We start from the raw sequence: 26076 nt of genomic DNA, 5'->3' as shown, positions 1-26076 counted from the left end.
AGACACTTATACACCCACAGGTGCATATACACACACAGATGCTTGTACACACACAAGTACATCTACACATTCAGATATATGTTTACACACAGACGCTTATACACCCACAGGTGTGTGTGCAGACACACGCATGCTTGTACACAGCCAAGTACGTCTACACACATAGATGCATATACACACACAGAGATGCTTGTACACACACAGATGCATGTACCCACACATGTGCTCACACATTCACAGATGCAAGCACACACACTATTGTGTGCCTTGGTTTCATACCTAAATGATACCAAGCCACAGCCAACCAAGGGTATAATAAACAGACACAGGATAATCTTCCAGTTCTTAGTGTCTCGGGAAATCTCTCCATACCACTGCTTGGAAAGAAAATTCTAGAGGAAACAGACAAAGGAACAGGTCCTTATCAGTGCAATGACTTGCCGGATGGTGTGCGACCTTTCTTCCCAGCCCTCAAACGCCCCCTCACTCTCTGAATTGAGATCCTTATTCTTTTATATTGGTTACCTGGATTCTAAGGGGCTATGATTAAACCACTACAACTTCTGCTTGATTTTCAGTTCTGTCCTATGTTGAGTTCTGTGGACTTTAAAACAGAGGTTGTATGAGTCCAAATTCACTAAACCTATGAACCTTAACAAACTGCAATTCTTATTGTGCAAGTCTTCATCAGTAAAACAGGATGACGTTGGCCTGCACGCATGCTGTGAAGATAGAGCATGACTGCATGCACAAGGAGCGTGTAGACAAGTGCCAGCCTGTCCTCTTCCCTACCTTCCTCCCTTTCCTCCAGCTGGGGTGGTGGGTGAAATACCTCCCCTCCCAAAGCTGAGACACAAGACACAAATTGCTGTGAGTGTAAGTCAAGGCAGAAAGCATCTACAGTGGCTGAACCCACTTCATACTAAATTCTCTGCTCCCATTACTACTGACTATGGCTGTAACAGGAACTGCTACCATAAAGGGCTGGCTCCACTCGCATCCTGCCTCATTGAATCTTCACAGCAACCCTTTCTTTACCCCCTACTCTGCCCATTTTACAGATAAGGAAACTAAGGCTCGGGGAGCTCGTGTAACCTGGCCCATCCCTGCACCGAGCTAGAGGCAACACTGGATCCAGAGACCCAGCTGATGGGAAAGGCTCGTGTCTAGGTGTGTTGTTTGGTGACGGCGTGCTGCTTACCTGCACCCCGGGCTGGGCAATGAAATGCTGGTCAGTTGCCTCCACCGCCAGCTCCAAACAGCTGCTTCCACCCCAGGCTTCACAGGAATAGACCAGGAGTTGTTCCGCCAAGTCCTCGTCGCTGCTGTAACACTCTGTGAACAGCTCTAAGCGACAGCATCCCCAGAGAGAGGGAAGAGGGAGGCAGGGCTGGCCAATACATAGAACTTTCTCACCCTGCCCCCTCTCCCCCAGCCAAGCCCCGACTTCCACAAAATCCTGGCTGTGACTATCCTGGTTTATAAAAGACAGAGAGAAGGCCAACACAAGAGAATTCTCTACAGGGCAAGGGGTCTTCTTTGGGCACTGCATGCCCATTACAGCACCTCCTGGTGGCAGGTGGCAGAAATGCCCGTTGAGCTGCAGTGAACACCGGGAGCTCCCTCTTTGATGGGGCTCAGCCACTGCGGGGAGGATGCAGACACTCGGCTATCTCATTTACCTCTTGTGTTCTCCTGGTGAGGGTCTTTGCAGTTAAGGCACAGTGCCAAAAAAAAAAAGCCAAAATGATGTAATAAAAAAACACTGACCAATTGCATTGAGGATGTGCTCATATTTTGACATGTAAAAGTTCATATTTTGTGATCTTATGACAAAGAGATTGGTGTGTTGATCCTCAGAGGAACTATTTTAAAAGTCAAAATGTTAGGAGTCATTGACTAGCTAAGTCAATCTGAAATCAACATGATATCTTCAAATTTTAAATATATTAGAAGAAAAAAATCAGACACCTTTTTTTTCCAACACAGAGAAGCTCAACTCATTACATAAGACAACAGATAAACACGCCTGCAGCTGGCAATGAGCCACACTGCAAACTTAAAACTCCCAAGTGGGGGGAAAAAAAAATTGAACTGGCCTAACATTCTGTGCTGCTGGGAGGCAACTTGGCCCTGGATTTCTCACACCTCGCACGGTCCGGGCCTTCTGAGCAGGGGCACTGATAAGCTTTGTTCAAGGGCAAGTGAAGCAAACGGAGGACAGATGTTCCGGGAACATCAAACTCAGCAAGGCCTCTGCCCTCTTCTGTTCCAGGTGATGAGAAACCTCCCCCTGGAGGGGAGCTGGGCAGCTCGCTTGTCATCTTATATTATAGAGGTCCTGAGTCTCCTGATTTTGGGGAGCTGTGGGGCTGTCAACACCAGCTCCTGTTCACATCACCCCATGGGGAATCGAGACACGAGGAACAACCCTGGATGCTGTTCTGAACGCTGCCTTTCCCATAGTAATAAACTATCTGTGTCCCCTAACTAGGGCTCTGGGGTCCTCCCTAGGTATGGGTATGGGAGACTGGCAGGCTAACCTGTTAGCTCACACGTCAGGTGAAACCTCAAACCTGTCACGGTTTCTGAATAGCAACTCTCCAAGGCTCCCCTACGGTGCTGAGTTGCTTAGACTTGACCTGTACATGGCTCTGGGAGGCCGTGGGGTGAGGAAGCCCGCATTTTCCCCCCCTTCAGTCTTAGGAAAGTCAGCAAATGCCCCCTAGCGTGCCTGTGCCAGCCCCGGGTCCCGTTCCGGGAGGCTCACCCACTGCTCGGCTCTCGTACTCGTTTGCCAGCTCCTCCGACTCCCCTGCAGCGTTGATGTCATTCTTCACCTTAGCCAGAGTCTTCAGAAGTTTGCTGGCCCCCAGGGCGGCCAGAGTGCAGCCCCTGGTCTTTCAGAGAAGTGAGCATGCTGCCGTTAATTCTAAATCCCTTGTGGTCAAGCCAACGTCAAAGTCAGTCAAGGAAAAAAATTGTGGCAAAAGCAGGAAATGGATTCCCAGCAAGTTGTGCAGTGTGCACCGAGAGTCCTGAACCTGAGTATACTCACAGTCGTGAACACGGAATTAGACAAAAAGACAGTATCAAGATCAATGCAGGACAAGCTGACAGTTAGATGGGGCAGTGGGAGGTCTGAAGACCCACCCCCATGCTGTAAGAGCTCAGGTGGGAAAGTGGCCAAGGGCACGAAGATCTGACAACGTAGTTAGTGAGACTGTGTGTGAATTAATATTTAGTACCTAATTGTAGGCTCTAAAAGTAGAGAAGGTAACTGCTTTTCAACTGCTCATAAATCACTTAGAAAAATCATTATGTAAGGAATCACAGAAAGAAATATCAATCATTTCCCAGAGCAGATTTTGTACAGGCCCTACCTTCCTGTCTATAATGTGATAAAGCCAGAAATTAATTTTTAAACTAAACTCAAAAACCTCATCCACTTGGAAAACAGTCGCACATCCACACACACCTAAGAAGAAAGCGCTTCCTGGATTGCCCACAAAGCCCAGGACTTTCCAGAGACCTCCCCTCCCAAACACACCTCTGTTCACATTAAACACAAGCCACAGCCATTTTTGTTACATCAAATATTTCATTTCATTAGTGATGCTTTAAGGTTAGGCTCCCCAGGGCATGCAGTGGTAAAGAATCCATCTGCCAGTCCAGGAGATGCAAGAGACAGAGTTTCAAACCCTGGATCAGGAAGGCCCCCTGGAGAAGGAGATGGCAAAAATTTCAAGGACAGAGGAGCCTGGTGGGCTACACTCTCTGGGGCAGCAAAGAGTCAGACACGACTGAGCGTGGACACACATGCACACACACATGTGAGTTCTGAGAGGGTCAGAACAACCACAGCAAAGCGCACATTTGCCAAGGACTTGGGCGTTTACCTGCTCCCAAATGACTTTGGAGAGCTCCTTCTTGTTCTGAAGAATGGCCCAGATGAAGAGCGCTTGCAGGGGGTGCCGAGTGATAGGAGACGCATCCTGGGAGGGTTAGAGCAGGGAGTCAGCACTTACGCTGGAACATCACTTTAGCAGACACACTAGGATGAGGATGAAAATGGGGTCAGGATGCCCTAGGGAGCACCCCGTGTTTGGAGGGCTCTGCCACTTGGTGCCTGAATCCATTTTCACAGAATAGGGATGAGCGTTTCAGCTCCCCAATGCACCAGGTGGTATAATCTGACACGGAATCTTTGATCTGTCATAAAAGGCAATGTACAAGTAGATGGAAAAGTATAAAGGGTGAAAAAAATGTGCTGACAGCAATTTAAAAGCTGAATGACTCTGGCAGCCGGAAGAGAAAGCAATTCCTTTAATTCACCATATAAATCTCCTTCTCATCTAGAAAAATGCTCAATCTAAATTCCGACTTTCCGATAGTTAAAGTTCAATTATCACAATGTAAAACTATATTTATTTCTCTGGAGTGTTATTCAAAGTTTCAATTCCTAATGTTTCAGCTAGAATCCCAGCTTCATTTAGCCACCCATATCTTCCAAGGGACTCTTTTTCAGATAGAAAAACAACTCTATGTATAGATTCCTCTTAATCTTTCCTACAAGTTTTACCAAGATACAAAGTGTTTCTGGCACAGTTATGGACACTGTGGAGAGTTTCACTATAAATAGAATCAAACAGCTTTTTAAACACTTCCAACTTCTTCAAACACCTAGCTCATTCAGATTTTTGCAACATACACATATATTAAAATTCTAGAACTATAAAAGATAATGACCTAGCTTGAGTTTTCCCAGAAGTAAAAGGATTTGAGACAAGCATTTTGAGAAGCGATTCCAGGAAAACCACTCGGAGATTGAGGCAATGAGATTAGAAAAGAAAGGACCGACAGGTTATCACCGTAAATAACCAGAAGCTAATCCCACTAGGTGGGGCTTCCCTGGTGGCTCAGTGGGAATCTGCCCGCCAGTGCAGGAGGTGTGGATTCAGTCCCTGGGTCAGGAAGAGCCCCTGGAGAAGGAAATGGCAACCCACTCCAGTATTCTTGCCTGGAGAATCCCATGGACAGAGGACACTGGTGGGCTATAGTCCATGGGGCTGCAAAGAGTTGGACACGACTTAGTAACTAAACAACAACAGTCCCACTAGGCAACTAACTCTAGGGGCCAGCGAAGGACACAGGCCTCAGAAGTATCCCCTCTGAGCAGGAAGGTTGCTGGGGTATTTACACACCAATTTGACCCTCAGTGGGCTCTGACCAGAGCAAGCCTTCAGCAAAGAGTTGCAGGTGCAGGAAACTGGCCCTGCCTGTCCTTTAAGTAGAAAATCTTGAAAGAATATAAGTTATATACATCCATAACATCCTATCAAATGGAAACCAGGATTGTCCTTTTGGAAAGATTCGCTTCCCTTCTCATTCACAAAGGAAAACTTGGCAGTTCTCCAGTCCTTTGCATGGATAGCACAGAACTATTTTAGGCAGATCACGTCCAAAAGGCTAAGGCATGAACAGGTTGCCATTTGTTTGCCCCTCTTCTCTGTTAGATGCCTTCAGAAAGTGTATCACACCAACCTTTGCAATTAATAAGCACTGCAATAACTAGTTGTTAATATAGCACAAGAATAAAGCAAGAAAATACACCACTTGTTATCTCAATAGGATTTGCTATCTTAAATAAATGAAGTAGGGCAAAAAATTTAACAAACCCAATATATTGACTACACGATGGTGATGAGGTAGGGAGTAGGAATCTAGAGAGGTAGAGAGATTTTTCTGAAGGAAGACTCAAGAGATCAGAGGATTCAGGCAGACAACCATCCCAATACATACATGGAGCTCTAGGTCTATTTCATCTCTGCTATTCCTGTCTTCCTTCCGGAAGCCTCTTCGGAAGTTAGCAACCAGTTTCCAGACAAAGGTAAGGAGGGCATCATTATAGGAATTTTTGGCGATCTGCAGGTTTTGATACACCAGGGAGCTGAAGTGATTGGAGAAGAGCTCGGTGAGGACGTCATTGGTGAGGAACTTCCGCAGGTTCAAGCCATTCTCCAGAAAGAGGCGGACAAACTTGGGTCTGTCCTTTATAAGAGCTGTAAACATGACTTCCTGAAGGTCAGCAGACTGAGGAGAAAGAGCAGAGAGAGAATGCACACCCTAAATCCAACTAAAGAAGCAAGGCATTTTCTTTCTCAGCTTACATCGCACTTTCACCCACAAAGTAACAGGATCATCAGTTTCTCTTTCAGTTCTGCTTTGGAAATAAAATGTATATTTTCAGTTGTAACACAATGTTGGATTTTAGCTCAAGTACTGAGGCAGGAGAAGGAAGCAGTATGGTGGGATCTGAAATCAGCCAGACATGGGCTTGGATGGGACTTGGCCTTGTGCTATGGTAAAGTGGAGACGATGACACCATGTAGGGATGACATTGATCAAGAATGATCCCAATGTCTTGTACAGAAGCACTGGCTCTGTTAGGGGACAGGGAACTTGCCATCCAGCTCACACCATTTCTCTGAGATCTACAGTAGACACCATTATGAGCCAGCCACCAACCAACTTTTCCATCTGTGCCGCAGGGTCACCCTGCCACCCTTCACACCATGAGGCCAACGCCTGGCCATGTTAAAAAGCCATGAGTTACTGGAACACCTGACAATGATACCCAGTTATTATTTCCCTTTATCTCTACTGTCTGGGCTCTGATAAGTCTTATCCCATAGAAGCTTATTGAAAATCTTAATAAAGATAATTAATACATTCTTCAGGCACAAAACAGTGGTCCACAGATCACACCACTGTTTCCCAATGTCCTCCTTAGTACTGGGTTGGCCAAAAGTTCGTTTGTGTGTTTCAAAACCTGAATGGATATTTTGGCCAACCCAATATTTTTTAGTTTGATTCAGTTGCCAACATTAACAACTAGACTATGTATAAAATAGAAAACTGCTAGGAATATACTGTATAACACAGGGAACTCAGTGGACCGTGGTGTCCTAAATGGGAAGGAAATCCAGAAGGGAGGGGCCATATGCATACGTACGGCTGATTGATTTTGCCGTGCAGCAGAAGCTAGCACACCACAACACTGTAACACAACTATGTGTGTGTCAGTCGCTCAGTCATGTCCCACTCTCTTCAACCCCATGGACTGTAGCTCACCAGGCTCCTCTGCCCATGGGATTCTCCAGGCAAGAATGCTGGAGTGGATTGCCATTCCCTTCTCCAGCGGATCTTCCCGACCCAGGGACTGAACCCTGGTCTCCTGCATTACAGGCAGATTCTTTACCATTTGAGCTACAGGGAACTCCTACAAAACCACTATAAAGTCCTATAAAGCAACTATACTGCAATAAAAATTAATTAATAAAAAATGAGATGGTTCATAAAAATCCACAAATTCCAGCATTAAAATCCAGATGCCTCAGACAGTAAAGAATCCACCTGCAATGCAGGAGACCTGGGTTCAATCCCTGGGTCAGGAAGATCCCCTGGAACAAGGAAGGGCAACCCGCTCCAGTATTCTTGCCTGGAGAATCCCATGGACAGAGGAGCCTGGCGGGCTACATACAGTCCATGGGGTCGCAAAGAGTCAGACATGATGGAGCGACTAGTACTCATGAGTAAACACCAGAAGATCTGACACCATGGAGAACCATCAGCTGGAGCCAGTGGGGGCAGTTCCAGGAGCCTGGGCTCTGTAGCGCCGAACCCACTCACGTCTCCTCACTGCCCATCCAATCCACTCTCTTCACTGGATGTGTCTGAGCCCGGTTCAAAGGCATATCCCTCGCCAAGGGCAGCATTAGCAGTTTCTGTTTCTGTCTGATGTTTGTCTCAGGAGGATCACATGTTGCCTGCAGAGGGAACTGCCAAGGGGCCCTTGAATCCTCATGCTGTGGCTCCCAGTGGGACAGAGGCAGAAAGCAATGGCTGCCCTGATGATCTGCACTGCTAACCAGCTCCCAAGTTAAGCCCGTGCTACCCCCAGTCCAGGGATCACTGTTTGAGAAACCCTGGCACACAGGGAAAGAGAACAGCTTCAAAGTCAGACACACCTTTGTTTCCACATCTTGGTTTTACCATTACCTTACCTTATGTGCCAGCAAATTTGGAAAACTCAGCAGTGGCCACAGGAATGGAAAAGGTCAGTTTTCATTCCAATCCCAAAGAAAGGCAATGCCAAAGAATGCTCAAACTACCACACAATTGCACTCATCTCACACGCTAGTAAAGTAATGCTCAAAATTCTCCAAACCAGGCTTCAGCAATACACGAACTGTGAACCTTCTGATGTTCAAGCTGGTTTTAGAAAAGGCAGAGGAACCAGAGATCAAATTGCCAACATCCGCTGGATCATCAAAAAAGCAAGAGAGTTCCAGAAAAACATCTATTTCTGCTTTATTGACTATGTCAAAGCCTTTGACTGTGTGGATCACAAGAAACTGTGGAAAATTCTGAGAGAGATGGGAATACCAGACCACCTGACCTGCCTCTTGAGAAATTCGTATGCAGGTCAGGAAGCAACAGTTAGAACTGGACATGGAACAACAGACTGGTTCCAAATAGGAAAAGGGAAACGTCAAGGCTGTATATTGTCACCTTGCCTATTTAACTTCTATGCAGAGTACATTATGAGAAATGCTGGACTGGAAGAATCACAAGCTGGAATCAAGATTGCGGGGAGAAATATCAATAACCTCAGAAAAGCAGATGACACCACCCTTATGGCAGAAAGTGAAGAGGAACTAAAAAGCCTCTTGATGAAAGTGAAAGTGGAGAGTGAAAAAGTTGGCTTAAAGCTCAACATTCAGAAAATGAAGATCATGGCATCAGGTCCTATCACTTCATGGGAAATAGATGGGGAAACAGTGGGAAAAGTGTCAGACTTTATTTCTGGGGGCTCCAAAATCACTGCAGATGGTGACTGCAGCCATGAAATTAAAACACGTTTACTCCTTAGAAGAAAAGTTATGACCAACCTAGACAGCACATTCAAAAGCAGAGACATTACTTTGCCGACTAAGGTCCGTCTAGTCAAGGCTATGGTTTTTCCTGTGGTCATGTATGGATGTGAGAGTTGGACTGTGAAGAAGGCTGAGCACCGGAGAATTGATGCTTTTGAACTGTGGTGTTGGAGAAGACTCTTGAGAGTCCCTTGGACTGCAAGGAGATCCAACCAGTCCATTCTGAAGGAGATCAGCCCTGGGCTTTCTTTGGAAGGAATGATGCTAAAGCTGCAACTCCAGTACTTTGGCCACCTCATGCGAAGAGTTGACTCATTGGAAAAGACCCTGATGCTGGGAGGGATTGGGGGCAGGAGGAGAAGGGGACGGCAGAGGATGGGATGGCTGGATGGCATCATGGACTCGATGGACGTGAGTCTGAGTGAACTCCGGGAGCTGGTGATGGACAGGGAGGCCTGGCATGCTGCGGTTCCTGGGGTTGCAGAGTCAGACACGACTGAGCGGCTGAGCTGACCTGAACTGCCTTATGTGCAACCTTGAATGAGACTGTGTCTCTGAGCCTCATTTTTCTCATCTGTAAAATAAGTGTTTGTGGGGATGAAATGAGGTAACACAGGTCAAGATGCCTTTAGAGATTCAAGTTCAGGATAGGCTCCCAAAATGCCATCAGAATGCCACCCCCACCATGGTACCCATGGAGCCCTGGCTTATTAACCATCAAAATGAGATAATCCCTGGGATGCTGGCGTGAGGGCCAAGTGAACAAGCACAGTGAAACTGCTTTGTGCTGTATAAGAGATTACACAAATATTACCATTACTGCAAAGATTTGTATTTATTTTTAAACAAAGACTTACACTGGACTTAACAGGTGCCTATGTCTCAAGCTCTTTAGAAACATCTGATTGTATCAGTTCAGTGAGGTAGATACTGCTATTACCATCTCCATTTTTAAATGAGCAGTGGTATGCTGGTAAACATGTCACAACCAACTCTCTACAAGAAAATAAGCCCAGATTTGTGGCATTTGCCCATTACTATGGTGCAAATGTTCCCACCACGGCCAGCCTTCAGCTATCACGTGGTATCACTGAATGCTCAACTGGGCCTTGACAGAGAGTGCCAGGTACAGTGTTTCCAGCACACAGATACAACAGACATAACTTCCAGAGGCTAGGTCATAGCAAATGTAGTAAAATAGTTAGAAAGGGATGAGTCTGATTCAGTATTGCTTTTGTTTTTAATAAAATTTATTTAGTTATAAGTTTATGTTATTTTATTTTTAATGACTATATTTAACAACTGACTCAAAAAGCCCTACAAATTTTGGCAGTCAACTTTGATTTTTGCTAAAAACAGTATGAGCTGACCCCAACTCACCACTGTGCAAGGAAATGGAGGTATGGGAAGGTTAGGTAACTTGCAGAGGTTAAGCCATGCAGAGGGGCTGGCTCCAGAGGCCATTCTCTCAACCATTAGACCCTTCATGCTTAACTATCTTTATCTAAGTTAGTAAAATTAAATGATCAATTCAATATGTGCCCAACTTTATGTTTATTTGTACCAACTAACCTCACTTAAATAGGGCAGTTCACACACATGGGTTCATTTATGAATCAATTAACTAAATCTACTTGCAATTCTACTTTCCCTCAACTAACTCAAGGCTTGCCATATGAGATAGGACTCATTATACTGCAAAAACCAAACAAAGACAGTGTTTGCTAAAGAAATGAATAATTTAAATGTCCATAAACCATGACTTTATTTGTATTCTATTATTAAAATTGATCACGTTCGTATAAATGAATTCTTTATCTTTGATTATATGACAATGGGCCTAAAAGTGTTTTCTGAGTCTGACTGGGAAGGATACAAAGTTATGAAATATACATGCCTTATACTGTTATACACATATAAAATGAAATTCTCACTGCCCACCAATGACTGAAGAGCTGAAAACAAAGAAGCCCCTGCTATGTGGATCCAAGTGTGACATTTTATAATTGTTCCTATGAAACAGAATTCCTGAAGTGGATCTCAGTTGAGTTGTATACAAGAGGATGCTGCTGGAAAGTGTAGCCTTAGAGCTGTCATCAAATTCAAAGTGAGAGGGACTTCCCTAGCAGTCCAGTGGCTAAGATTCTGTGTTCCCAATGCAGGGGCCCTGAGTTCGATCCCTGGTCAGGGAACTAGATCCTGCAACTAAGAGTTCCCATGCTGAAACGAAAGATCCTGCATACTGCAACTAAGACTCAGTGCAGCTGAATAAATGTGAAAAAATTAATTCTAAATGAGAAAAGTCAGCTCACTGGGGAAAAAATACAGATTTCCTGGACATACAACTTCCATATTGGAGGCGCAGGTTTGCCTGGGGGAGGCCCGATTTTCTATGATATTCATTGTATGTCTTCAATCAACTTGTTCTATTTGTCTCTTATGCATCTCACATCTGACAGTTTTCTCATTAGAATTTGGCTAGGAAGGTAGAGTAGGGCACAAAATGAGAACCGCTGTCAAGCATACATTTCCCCCAAGAGGAAATCTTCACCTCTACACCCAGATGGAGAATTGCCTCTCACGTCATAGCTAAAAAGCTGTAAACTTTAGATAATATTGATGGCTTGATGTTACCTAGCATTAGTGTATTTAGTTTTATTATCTCTTTACAACCAACCTACGAAGTCATTATTATCCCATACTACAGATGAAGAAGTGCTGGAGAAGACTCTTGAGAGTTCCTTGGACAGCAAGGAGATCAAACCAGCCCATCCTAAAGGAAATGAATCCTGAACTTTCATTGGAAGGACTGATACTGAAGATGAAGCTCCAACACTTTGGCCACCTGATGTGAAGAGCCAACTCATTGGAAAAGACCCTGATGCCAGGAAAGATTGAGGGCAGAAGAAGAAGGGGGTGACAGAGGATGAGATGGTTGGATAGCATCACTGACTCAGTAGACATGAGTTTGGGCAAACTCCGGGAGATGGTGATGGACAGGGAAGCTTGGCGTGCTGCAGTCCGTGGGGTTGAAAAGAGTCGGACACAACTCAGCGACTGAACAACAGCAAAAACAGATGAAGCAAGTGAGGCCTAGCAACACAGATGCACCAGACAGAATGTCCATTCAAGATTCAGTATCAAAGGCCTTCTTAGAAATGGACTAGACCTGCACTGAAATCACCAAGGAGGGCTTCTTATTTACCTCCCATCGGCGGTCATTGGTGAAAATCTCATCATTGGCTATGTCCAGCTGGTTCCACTCCAGTAGAAGCTTAAGCTGCCCATTCCAGTTATCCTTATCTTGTTCATTGGTGCTAAAGGCTGTAAAAGAACAAGGAAAAAGTCAACTTACCAAACACCCAGAAACAAGAGCATCAGAACCACTCCATATGGCCAATTATCAGAGCCATTTGTCAAAGGAGATTCTAGACATGTTCTTTTAGGATCAAACACTTAGAGGGACTTCACTGGTGGCCCAGTGGTTCAGACTTTATCTTCCAGTGCAGGGGGTATGGGTTCAATCCCTGGACAAGAAGCTAAGATTCCCACATGCTTTGCAGCCGAAAAACCAAAACATAAAAAGCAGAAGCAATATTATGACATATTCATTAAAGGTTTTTAAAAAATGGTCCAGATTAAAAAAAAAAAAATCTTTAAAAAAAAAAGGAATCAGACGCTCAGAGCTGTCATTTCATTGACACTTTATTTTCACTGATTCTTATCCATATTCTCTATGTCCCAAAGTATATGATGAGGATCAATTTAGATGATAATATCTTTCCATTCCATATCCTAACAGCGTAACTATGGTATATTGATCTTTTCCTATAGATTCAGATTCCATAAATATTACATTTCCAGGGCCACATCTGACTTATACTATATCTAAATCTATGAAATAAAGAGCTATATTATAACAATGTTCTACTTGTCATTTCCAGAGCTATTATTTTCTGTATCTATGTATCTCTACAGATGTAGCCCCATTTCAACAAACATCTTTACAACCAAATTTCTGATAAGTATGACAAGAATGTTTCTAATAAATAGTTAATGCTTAAAATGCACTTCCGAGGTGCCTTGCCCTGCTCTGCATACCTTACAGATATTAACCAGGCGGCTCAACTCCAAACGATCTTTGTCAAGGATCTATTTACTTAAGGTAATTCCACCTGGATGGGATTCTCAGGAAGCAAAGTTCACACATGAGGATTTAAAACTGAGGCTCATTCACAAGCTTCAGGAGATGCGTGAGCCCCTGAAACTGGATGCAGAAGCATCTGTGTGTGAAGTGTGTGTGCACATGTGTACACAGATGTGGAACACTGAGACAAAGGTCCATAGCTTTTATCACATTCTCCCAGATGTCTGAGGCTCAGAAAAAGATTTTAAACCACTACTAGCGACAATTCTTTGGAAAGCACTGTGATCATATTTAACCAGTATTTTAATGACATAAAAATTCTTGTTCTATTAAATACATACATCCAAGGAGGTCAATAATAGTTATTCTGACTTTCAACCTATGATAATCAAAATTAAATGCAAGATTATATTTCCAGTAAGGCTGTTTAAAAAATAAATGCCAGCCATTAAAAGCCACAGAAAGTCACATTTCTAGAAGAGCTATTTTTACTCACCTTTATACAATGCATAGGAGATCGCATTGCTCACAATTTCGTCCCCTGCTTCTTCCATTTTAATAACTGTTAATAGGTGAGAACTTTCGACAATTTCTTTGAGCTGGCAAGATTTAAAGAGCAGAATTGTCAGCCAACTGATTTCAGGCCCGAGGAGTATAAACTTCTCTCTTTTGGTGAGGAATGTCTTGCTGCATTTTTTTTAAAGACCACCTATAGGAATGTTTCAGATTTCCTTCCCTCTTCTACAGTGCCCATACTCATAGCTTCTAACTTCTAAATTGAAATAGTGAGTCCTTGACCACGATAAGCATAAAGCACTGCTTCTATAAGGACACGTATATAAAAAAGAACCTATTAGAAAGCTCCCAGATAAAATGACTAGGGGTGAGTGTGAGTGTGTGTATGTGACACATGGTAGGTACTCAATCATTGAACGAGTAAATAAATCCGGAAAAGACAACAGAAAAACCACAGACATTGTCCTAGTGTGGTCCTAAGGGCTTAGACAATAGAAAGAAAAATTCAATGCGAATAAAAGCCAAGACAACGTGGTGATTAAATAAAGAGACGAGGGATTCTCTATATTTTCCTTTGTGATTTTATGTAATGTTTAATTTTAAGACATTTTGTAAGATTCACGAGCTGGGGAAGGGACTTCCCTGGCAGTCCAGTAGTGGGATGCAGGTTCGATCCCTGGTCAGGGGGGTAAGATCCCACATACCTTGCAGCCAAAAACAAAAGGAAACCTAAAAAACACAAAGCAGAAGCTATATTATAACAAATTCAATAAAAGACTTAAAAAAAAAAAAAAGAGCCTGGGGAGAGGCAGAGCCCCTCCTGATTCTACGGTTTCAGACCAGCTTGGAGGGAGCTTGAAAGTGAAGAGCTCCCTCTAGAGGAGGAAGCGAGTCTGGCTGTGGTCCCACGGAGTTCAAGGTGGTGGCGGGTTTTCCCAGCAACATTTGGCCCTGAAGACCTGGAACTACAGAGTCTTGGCTGGGCAGAGAGGGAAGCCTCAGGTCAGGGTGGCTATATATGCATTCTTGCATATATTCAGAAAAGATGAAAACCCTGATTTGAAAAGATACACGCACTCCAATGTTGAGAGTGGCACTACTTAGAATAGCCAGGTCATAAGCAACCATCAGCAGACAAACAGACAAAGAAGATGCAGTGAAGATGCACGCGCGCACACACACACACACACACACACACACACACTGGAATATTAGTCATAAAAAAAGAATGAAATAATACCATTTGCAGCAGCATGGGTGGACCTAAGTGAAATAAGACAGAGGAAGACAAGTGCATATCACTTACATGTGGGATCTAAAAAGAATACAAATAAGCTTATTTAGAAAACAGAGACAGACTCGCAGACGTAGAAAACAAACTCATGATTACCAAAGGGGCAAGGGGAGGGGACGGGTAAATTAATAGTATGGGATTAACAGATACATGCTGCTAAATATAGAACAAGGATTGTCCAAAGGATAAGGGTTTACTGTATAGCACAGGGAACTATATGCAGTGTCTTTTTTTTTTAATATATTTTTATTTATTTGGCTGTTCTTGGTCTTAGTGGTGGCATGTGGGATCTAATTCCCTGACCAGGGATTGAACTCAGGCCCTCTGCATTGGGAGTACAGAGTCTTAGCCACTGGACCACCATTAATGTCTTATACTGGAAAAGAATCTGAAAATGATATATACATATTCTTTACGTAAAAATATGTGTGTATATGTATTCTTATTCTTATATATAGACACACATATATATACGTACAGAGAAATATCTGTCTCTGTTCATCAACTATGCTAAAGCTTTTGACCATGTAAATCATGACAACTATGGAAAGCTGAGAGACGGGAATACAGACCATCTTACCTGTCTCCTGAGAAACCCATATGTGGGTCAAGAAGCACCCGTTAGAACCCTGTATGGAATAACTGACTGTTTCAAGATCAAGAAAGGAGTAGGGCAGGGCTGTCTGCTGTACCCCCGTTTGTTGAGCACATCACGAGAAATGCCGGGCTGGGTGAGTTACAAGCCGGAATCAAGACAGGCGGGAAAACATCAACAACTTCAGATATAGCACTCCAACCGCAGCAATCAAAGAGGAACTAAAGAGCCTCCTGCTGAGGGTGAAGGAGGAGAGTGAAAGAGCCGGCTTAAGACTAAATATTAAAAAATCTAAGATCATGGCATCCGGCCCCATCACCGCATGGCAAATAGAAGGGGAGAAGGTGGAAGTAGTGACAGATTTCCTCTTCCTGGGCTCCAAAATCACTGAGGACAGTGACTGCAACCATGAAATCAGAAGACGATGGCTTCTTGGCAGGAAAGCAATGACAAACCTAGACAAGCAGAGACGCTGCTCTGCCAACAAAGGTCCACAGAGTCAAGGCTATGGTCTTCCCAGTGGTCATGCACGGTTGTAAGAGCTGGACCACAAAGAAGGCAGAACATCAAAGAATTGATGCCTTCAAATCATGTTGCTGGAGCAGACCCTTGAGAGTCCCTTGGACAACAAGGGGATCAAACCAGTTGATCTTAAGGGAGATCAACCCTGAATATTCCCTGGAAGGACTGATGCTGGAGCTGAAGCTCCAGTATTTAGTTCATCTGATGCGAACAGATGACTCACTGGAAAAGTACCCGATGCTAGGAAAGATGGAGGGCAGAAAGAGAAGGGGGGTCAGAAGATGAGATGACTCGACAGCATCACCGATGAAATGAACATGAACTTGGGCAAACTCCAGAAGATGGTGAGGGACAGAGAGGCCTGGTGTGCCGCAGTCCATGCGGTTACAAAGAGTCAGACACGACTGGGTGACTGAACAACAACAATAAGTACATTAATTTATATATGCATATATATATTTGAATCACTTGGCTGTACGCCTGATAGAACACAGTATTATAACTTGAGTTCAATTTTTTAAAAAGAAAAAAGGAGAGCCCTTGAATTTTGACTTTAGGAGGTGACTTTAAGGTTGCAGTTTCCTGGGAAAGGTGGTGTCCAAGGACTTCATTCAAAAGGCATCTGAGGGTGACGAAATAGATGAAAACTGCAGGAAAGCACAGACCACAGTGAGTTTGACAGAGAGGGAGAGGGGCTGACGGGCAGGAAGGGAAGGGTCCTCTCACCACGCTGGCAGCCTTTGTTCATGCAAAGGAAAGAGGTCTGGCCAGAAATGACAGGTGAGGATGGGTCCAGGTCCCAAGATTTTGGGGCCAGCTGGGGGTGGGCAGCACAGAAGGGCCAAGACAACTTTTCCTTTGGAATGAAAAGGAAGAAGGAGAAGATGAGCATGGATACAGAGCAAATGAATGGAACCCAGAGACCCTGCAGGGGCGCCCACTCATAGTCCATCCCCCTAGGATCCTGACCCCCAACTGCAGCCCATGTGAGCTCAACTGAAACAGTCTCAGATCACACCTCACCCTGCCTCAAACTCCTCGGCGACTTCCTGACACACCTGAACAAGACCTAAAGTTCCAGACAGTGTTCAAGGAGCTCCCTGGCCTGGCCCCTCCTAAGTCCCACAGTCTCCACCCCAAAGCGTCCACCCTCACCGCCATCTTTCAGTCCCTTGGGGAGCTGGGCTTATCTCGAGTCTCAGGAGCTGTGCCCCAAACAAGCCCAGCCCTCACCCTTTACCCTCACCCATCACTCAGATCCCAGCTCCCATGTCACCTCCTCTGAGAAGCCCTCCGCTGAAAGGCCCTTCCACACCAGGCTGGGCTCCCTTGGCTCAAGCCCAGTGTATCCACACTACTAATTTTCTTCAAAACTCCCTTTTCTGCTAGTGAGTCATTTCCTAGGCAGGTTGATAAGAAGTCTAGGGGTCACCAAGGAGAGAGGGGTCTGGAATTCTCAAGGAGGAAGAAAGGACAAACTTCTGTTTTTCCTTCTCTACATTCATTAGGATTATATAACAATAATGTATTCTGCCTGAGGACAGTCTCTGGATTAAAGCTTCTGGCTAATACTGTTATCTTAAAATGTAAATTATGGGAGTAGGTCTGGTGAAGTCTTTACAACCTCCAGACATTCTTTGGATTCATTGGAAAGTATATAACTTCATTGCTAACACTAACAAGCGGGTACTCTTTCTGCCCGCTTCTGATGCCTATGTCAGAAGCTTTCTCTATCTCCTTTATACTTTAATAAAACTTTGTTACACAAAAGCTCTGAGCGATCAAGCCTCGTCTCTGGCCTCGGATTCAATTCTTCTCTTCCGGGGGCCAAGAATCCCGGCATCGTAATTCAACAACAAACTTTCAGTAGGAAATTAAACACTGCACTGTACTGTAATCACTCAACAGAATTTTTTTAATTTCCATTTTCTTTCTGAAGACAAGCAGTCTCTGTTCTGTACTCTCTGAAATGTCTGTTGCAGGTTCAGGCATCAGTACGTGCTCAATAAATTACTACTGAATAAATGCAAGTGTTGGAAATGAATGATACCGGGTTGGCTGGCAGGCTGGGAGACGCTGAAGGGTCAAGTTCTTGAGAAGGTGGGAGTAGGCAGAGTGGGGAACTATGAGAGCCCTGGTGGGGAGGAGGGCCTGGGCCCAGTGGGCAAGCATATGGGGTCTCTTGAGGAGGCTGAGAGACTGACGCCAGGCTTAGGGGCTGCTTGTCCACATGGCCAGTGAGGCCACCCACAATTACCCCAAGAGCTTGCTCAACGAATGTCTGACTGAATATATACATTCATTCATTAATAATTCCACTCTTGAGCTTTGTCTTTTGGGAAAGCTCTACCAACTGCCAAATCCCATATAAGTGCATAATTAAAATGCCAGGCTAATTTTTATTATTGATGTATGTCTTCTGATTGACATGATTATAATTATGATAAATCATTAGCATATGAATATGAATTAGATATGCACCCCAGAAAGGGCAATATAATCATAGAAAGTGAAATGTGTCTGACATTTAGCCTGCTTCACGTGACTTTCCTGTAGCAGTTTTCTTGAAGCAGAAAATCAAAACCCTTCATAAAGGGACTTCCCTGGTGGTCCAGCAGTTAAGACTTCACCTTCCAATGTGGTGAAAGTGAAGTCACTCAGTCATGTCTGACTCTTTGCAACCCCATGGATTGTAGCCGACCAGGCTCCTCTGTCCATGGGATTTTCCAGGCAATAGTCCTGGAGTGGATTGCCATTTCCTTCTCCAGAGGATCTTCCCAACCCAGGGATTGAACCCAGGTCTCCCACATTGTAGACAGACGCTTTACCGTCTGAACCACCAGGGAAGTCTCCAATGTAAGGGGAGCCAATTCAATCCCTGGTTGGGTAGCTAAGATCCCACATGCTTCACAGCCAAAAAAAACAAAACAGAAAACAGAAACAGTATTATAACAAATTCAATAAAGACTTTTTAAAAAATGGCCCACATCAAAAAAAAAAATTTTTTTTTTAATGTCCTTTATAAAGGGTATGGGGACCCATACGGGGGCATGGTCCTTTGGACATGACCTTGTCTGGACTCTACAAGCAATGTACATATAGAATAAGAGGAAAGTCACTGGAATGGACCCAGGGCCATCTTTGACGGGTGAGTTAAGAGTTGTCTATTCCTTTTCTGAGAGCATCCTTGAACTGACCGCTGGATTCCTTCCATCCATCCCAGGAAACTACCTTGACAACACTGCTCAACACACAAAGCCTTAGGTTTCTATCTGTGCTTTGGGGTTGCTCCCTTGATATGTTTGGAATGACTCCAGCAGTTTAGGTCTGAATATATGGGGAACCGGAAATAACCACTGCGGGTTATACATACTTCTCTCGCCTACATATTTTCACCCGGAGGACACTCTATTCAAATCGGGCTCCTGGGTATTCAGGGTGTTTGTGTGTATGCATGTTCAGCCACGTCCAACTCTTTGTGACCCCATGGACTGTAGCCCGCCAGGCTCCTCTGTCCAAGGGATTCTCTGGGGAAGAATACTGGAGTGGGCTGCCGTTTCCTTCTCCACAGTATCTTCCCAATGCAGGGATCGAATCCATGTTTCCTGTCTCCTGCACTGGCAGGCAGATTCTTCACCGCTACCTCGATTGGCTCAGGGCTGGGGATTGACACAGCCAATGGACCACTTTGGCCATGCCCAGCCAGCCCCTTCCCGCTCCTTCGTTGGGATCTGCTCCTTGCAGGGGGCTAGTGCTCTGGTGTCAGCTGTCACCACGTGTCGCCTGACAGCGGCCGGCAATCCTCCAGGGCTGCCTCTGTCTGGGTGGGTTCCTCTGTCTCATGCTGGGGCTCAGCATAAGGAGGTCCGTGATGGCTGCACCCCTAAGCCACATCTTTCAACTTAGCCTTCATCATCAATGATGCTGATATCACTCTATTCACCTCAACTGGACTTGAACAAGATACAAGCAAATCCCAGCAAGAGCTTTCACAGAAAACCACTATCTTTGCCCTTTTTAGCAAAATCCGCAAAACGTGGCACCTCAAGTAGGAACATCACATAAGCGTTTGTTGGACAGGGCATCATTCAGCACCAACAGAGACTCGGGCATAGGAAGAAGATGCAGCTGCGTCTTCTGAGTCTTAGTAGTGAAGCTTAATCCGGAAAGGACTTGTGTCCTGATCACTTTGCTCCTGCCGTACCTTCCCTGAATCATCACCTAACTGCCCAGTCATGTGAAATTAAGTAAAGCCAAGAGGGTCTCATTGTTCATTAATTTAATACAGAGTACCCGGTAGCCTAGACGATGGGCTTGATTTTTCTCATTATTTACAAGAATTTGATTTGTTCATGCTTGCTTTAAATAATGACAAAGACCAATACACACTGCTCCATATGAAATAAACAAAGATTTACTGTTTAGGACAGGGAACTACATTCAGTATCTTGTAATAATCTATAATGAAAAATAATCTGCAAAAGAAAGTTACATATATATATATATATATATATATATATATATATATATATAACATAGGGGGCTTCCCAGATGGCCCTAGTGGTAAAGGACCTGCCTGCCAGTGCAAGAGACACTAGAGACACAAGTTTAATCCCTGGGTCAGGTAGATCCCCTGGGGGAGGGCATGGAAACCCACTCCAGTATTCTTGCCTGGAGAATCCTATGGATAGAAGAGCCTGGCAGGCTATGCTCCACAGGGTTGCCAAGAGGACATGACTAAAGCGACTTAGCATGCATGCACATACATATACTTGTGTGTGTGTATATATGTGTGTGTGTGTGTGTGTGTGTGTGTGTGTGTGTGTGTGTGTATGCTTCCCCTGTGGCTCAGTGGTAAAGAATCTGCCTGCCAATGTAGGAGATGAGGGTTTGATCCCTGGGTTGAGAAGATCACCTGGAGAAGGGAATGGCAACCCACTCCAGTATTCTTGCTTGGAAAATCCCATGGACAGAGGAGCCTGGTGGGCTACAGTCCATGAGGTCACAAAAGAGTCAGACATGACTGAGCAAATGGGCACAGCATATATATATATATATGTGTGTGTATATATATATATATATATATATATATGAATCACTTTGCTGTATACGTGAAATGAACACAACATTGCAAATCAACTGTGCTTCAATAAAGGAAAAAACATGACAAACGCTACCATGAGCAAGACTGTCTTCACTACTCCAAGATTTCAGTTTGCCAAATTTGACACTTTGAGGTTCTTCCACAATGAAATGCTGCTGAAATACCAAGTTAATTAAAGAACTTATAAAAATTATTTATACTAAATTCAACCTTTCACTCTAATGATGAAATGGGTTCCATGATTAAAATAACTCTTGCTGTCTATATCCTGTTATTTCCTTTATGGAAAACTTCCCAAGCGGCAGCACACACTCCTAAGAATACCCAAACATCGAAGGCCATTTTCAAATGAGCTGATGGGAACGTCCCCACTCCTATCAATGTAAACGCTATCACACACTGAACAGCCAACAAGATGAAAGTCATTTCAAGTCAACACCAATCATGATTCAGAGAGAAAAGTGAGAAAGCACAGCACTATGTTAAAATACTTTACAGATTTAGCAATAAGAAGCCGGAGATATTTCAATCAGTATACATTTCTCACATGTTCCAATAGGAAAGATGAGAGATTGTGAATGAATCACAGGCCAGTTAACTTAGAAAGGCAATCTTTCTGTAGTAACAGCTTCTCCACTAGATACAGATTCAATTTAGAATCTGCATTTGTAAAACATCATCACAGGGATTTCACCCCCCACCCCCCACCCCCTCACCCCCCACTGCTGATAGGAGACACAGAAGCTCAACAACTTACTGGCAGGGTATGAAAGAAGGAGTATCAGCTTTGAAAACAGGTGGACTGGAATTTAAGCCCCATCTGCTAACCTAGATAGCATATTGAAAAGCAGAGACATTACTTTGCCAACAAAGGTTCGTCTAGTCAAGGCTATGGTTTTTCCAGTGGTCATGTATGGATGTGAGAGTTGGACTGTGAAGAAAACTGAGCGCTGAAGAATTGATGCTATTGAACTGTGGTGTTGGAGAAGACTCTTGAGAGTCCTTTGGACTGCAAGGAGATCCAACCAGTCCATTCTAAAGGAGATCAGTTCTGGGTGTTCTTTGGAAGGACTGATGCTAAAGCTGAAACTCCAGTACTTTGGACACCTCATGCGAAGAGTTGACTCATTGGAAAAGACTCTGATGCTGGGAGGGATTGGGGGCAGGAGGAGAAGGGGACGGCAGAGGATGAGATGGGTGGATGGCATCACCGACTCGATGGACGTGAGTCTGAGTGAACTCCGGGAGCTGGTGATGGACAGGGAGGCCTGGCGTGCTGCGATTCATGGGGTCGCAAAGAGTCGCACACGACTGAGCGACTGAACTCAACTGAACTGCTACACCTTATGAGGTATGGAGACTAGGCAAGTCATTTAATGTATGTGAGCTTCAGTTTCCAAGAAAAAAACCTGTTTGGGCTGGAGTGCAGTTTCCAAGTCGCTGAGAGAGTATAAACAGCCAGAGCTGCTAGTAGAGGCTGGCAGTGGAGGCGCTCGCCCCCTCCCTTCCCGTGAACTTGCCCCCCTGCAACTCACCCATCTGATCCAACTCTCGGTCTCCTCCTCAGGCAGCCGGGACACGGTGCGTGGCAGGAAGCGCACCAGCTTCTCCTTGACGATGGATGACGTCAGGACGTCCTCCACCTCCACCAGGCTCGCGATCACATCGGCGATCTGCCCCGAGCCTTCCACCACCACGCAGGGGATTTTACTTTTGACAGAGGTATTGATGGCCTGCAAGAAGGGAAGTAAGAGTGGACCAGAGGATCAACAGAACCCGGCCCGGGACCGAGGCTCTAATCAAGCTGGTGAACAAATCACATGGACACATCTCTGCACTCTATCCTTCTGCGGGGGCAGGGGAGGTTCATTTTCAATCAGAAGCAAACCAAATACTTGCACCCGCTTTGAGAATCAGAAATGTAAGCCAGTTGTCTTACATCCTGTGGTAGTATCAAATTCCATAGTAAGGACATGTGCAGCTGGCAAATTTTCCATAAATAAGTGCTTCAAAATGTCCCTCTATATAAAACTGATCACTCCAAATATTGACATCATAGATTTAAATGACAACTCTTAAGATGGTCCTCAACATTGTCATCGACGACTTATCTGACAGAGGTGAATAATATGCATAGTTTTAAGGCATGAAAATACCTTCCCAGAAGCTGGCACACTTTTTTGACACACATATTTCCCTCCTCAAATAACTGTCTTTTCTCCTTTTATGAAAAGAAAAGAAAAATATATTTGTTTTCTGGATAAACACGTACCACAGTTTTATTTCCTTGATAAAAACCACAGAGACCAGCATAGGGGAATCAGGTCTTAAGAATTTTAACCACTTGACAACAAGACAAAGTGATGTTCATGTGAGCACAGCCCCTTCCTTTAGCCAGGAGTGCTGTCTCCCTTACAGAAGACGTTGCCCATAGAGTGTGGAGCCTTCATCAGATCAGGCTGGGATCCATCTTCACCTCCCTACCTGTGCCAAAGGTGGGTGTCAGGGCCGTGCTGGGACGGGAGTGAGGGTGATAGGAGAGTGAGCTGAAGGATGAAGAGCTCAGTGGGCACTTTCTCCTCCCTCTCTCCTCTCTCCTATAGCATCTGTGGGTTGTGAATTGCCTGAACACACTTTGAGGGAAATGCTACAGAAATGCAATACTCTAGACTGGCAGCACCTCGCTGGAAACCTTAATTCCAAATCTAAAATCTGAGTGATAATAGAGGCAACCATCTTCAATTACTTTTTCTCCATCTCTCTTCCTCTTTAATGTGACTGCCTCTTCAAGCATTTCCATACTGACTATTTCACACTGAAAAACATCTCTAATTTTTCTCTGAAAAGTCTTTCTCTGAAAAATCTTTATTTAATAATGTTTTCAACAGTAGGTCTCCTAGAAGGTACATAATAAATGCCTGCTGATGAAGGAATAAACGAATGGATCATTGTTACAGAAAATAATAAACAAAGAGAAGCATTAGATTATGATTCTAACTAACTCTGCCAGGAATTTCATGTAATTCCAAGTGTGTGTGGTCACAGGGTGGCCATGGTTTTCCAACATACCTGTTGGTTACCATCCCTGAGTCTTGTGAGTTCAGGTCAAGCCCTTCTATTTGGCTGGTTGATGGCCAAAGCCAACAGTAAGTACACAGACTATTCGTGTTGCTACAAAGTCTCTTCCTAAATCTTCTCAGCTGAGGAGACAACATAAGTCTGTGAGGGCAACACTGTGTGATTGGAAAAATGCTACCTACTTGCTGTAGAAAAGAAAGCAACCAGATTAGGTTAGGTGAGCCCCCAAAGCCATGAAAATACAAACCGGTTGAGCAAACTTGTTGGCCAATCTTTTAGAAAACCAAACCAAGACTCACCTTCAAAGTCTCTTTCCCACCTCCTTGGGCAAAACACACAATGGGGATCTTGCCACCGTAGTTGGAATCTGTAAAATATAAAACATAAAATATATTTTGGGCTCATCAGAAATACTCACCCACCTCAAGGGAACTTCTGCCCCTTGAGCCCAGGGTGGGGCTGCTGGCTGCAGACCTAACGAACCTGACCATCAGTTGATCACAATGGATCATCTCTGGGCTCCAAACCAGCAGTAGCGTGACAGGAGTCACACTGCATGATGTTTATTTAAAATGCTAACGTCTGTGAATGCTTGACTTTTGCTAATAAATATTGTGGACTGCAAGGAGATCCAACCAGTCCATCCTAAAGGAAATCAGTCCTGAATATTCATTGGAAGGACTGATGCTGAAGCTGTAGCTCCAGTACTTTGGCCACCTGATGCGAAGAGCCGACTCAACAGAAAAGACCCTGATGCTGGGAAAGATTGAAGGCGGGAGGAGAAGGGGATGACAGAGGGTAAGATGGCTGGATGGCATTACCGACTCAATAGACTTGAATCTGAGTAAACTCTGGGAGTTGGTGATAGACAGGGAGGCCTGGCGTGCTACGGTTGCAAAGAGTCAGACACAACTAAGTAACTGAACTGAACTGACCTGAATATATATAGTCAGGTTCAAATTTATCCTGACAATAATTACACTTTCACTCATTTGCATAATCTATGCTTTCTCATGTGCATGAAAAATCTGTATAACTATGTGTTTTCTCCAGAGAGATGGCTGCATATATAAATGTCTTTCTCCACAGACTTCCTATTGAGAAAAGAAAAGATTGAGATTATATCCAGTAAGTCTCTGTGATGGAGACTGTCACTAGATCATGTGGTAATCTGGTTCCACAACAGGACACATCTCAACACCAACATCTCAGCAGTAGGAAGACATTATTTATCACTTTCCATAGCAAATAAAGGCTTTCGCTCAATGGTTGCATTCTCCCCCTGAAACCAATGTTTTAGGCAATTTTGGTTGGCTCAGTGGTAAAGAGTAGGAGACACGAGTTCAATCCCTGGGTCAGGAAAATCACTTAGAGATGGAAATGGCAACTCACTCCAGTATTCTTGCCTGGAAAATTCCATGGGCAAGAGGAGACTGGCATTCTACAGTCTATGGGGTCACGAAAGAGTTGGATGGGACTTAGCAACTAAACAACAATGGTATAGAGAAGCAGCCAATATTCAAAGAAGTAAATCATCTAACTGTTCAGCTAGTGGGTTGGTTTTTTATCACTTCTACTCTAGCAAATCCCATTGCTTCATCAGTGCAGTTTGCTACCGTGAATTTTACCAGGTCTTAAATGTTGTCAAGCAGAATGGAGAGCAGGTCTCTTTATTGCCAAGCCAGAGTGGGACAAGGCAGCATTCATCAATGTTCTAACACATTGGAGGGTACCTATCATAGGAGCGGAAGCATTTCTAGTATATTAAAGAAGAGATACAACGGCTCTTCTTTGGCAGTAGAGCATCTGATAGGATGGGTTTACCATGGTTCACTCAATAATTGGGAGCGATTGTTGATGCTGCTGCTGCTTTTGTTCATC

The 26076-nt window shown here is 44.3% G+C and overlaps 1 protein-coding gene across 1 annotated transcript in view; it reads right to left on the bottom strand.

The window, feature by feature from the left end:
* The window catches only part of TRPM8 (transient receptor potential cation channel subfamily M member 8), a 91606-nt gene that overhangs the window by 44868 nt on the left and 20662 nt on the right, over positions 1-26076 (bottom strand). The window contains exons 7-15 of the mRNA XM_052636999.1: positions 24495-24562; positions 22653-22850; positions 13583-13685; positions 12145-12263; positions 5803-6093; positions 3900-3995; positions 2771-2900; positions 1202-1347; positions 280-392 (exon numbers count right to left, since the gene is read on the bottom strand). Coding sequence (XP_052492959.1) covers positions 280-392; positions 1202-1347; positions 2771-2900; positions 3900-3995; positions 5803-6093; positions 12145-12263; positions 13583-13685; positions 22653-22850; positions 24495-24562 — 1264 coding nt within the window. The remainder of the gene's footprint in view (positions 1-279; positions 393-1201; positions 1348-2770; positions 2901-3899; positions 3996-5802; positions 6094-12144; positions 12264-13582; positions 13686-22652; positions 22851-24494; positions 24563-26076) is intronic.

This window comes from Budorcas taxicolor, chromosome 3, assembly GCF_023091745.1.
Source record: "Budorcas taxicolor isolate Tak-1 chromosome 3, Takin1.1, whole genome shotgun sequence".
In the NCBI taxonomy this organism is placed as follows: domain Eukaryota; kingdom Metazoa; phylum Chordata; class Mammalia; order Artiodactyla; family Bovidae; genus Budorcas; species Budorcas taxicolor.
Note: the sequence above shows the minus strand (reverse complement) of the source record. Positions and strands in the feature narration are given on the sequence as shown.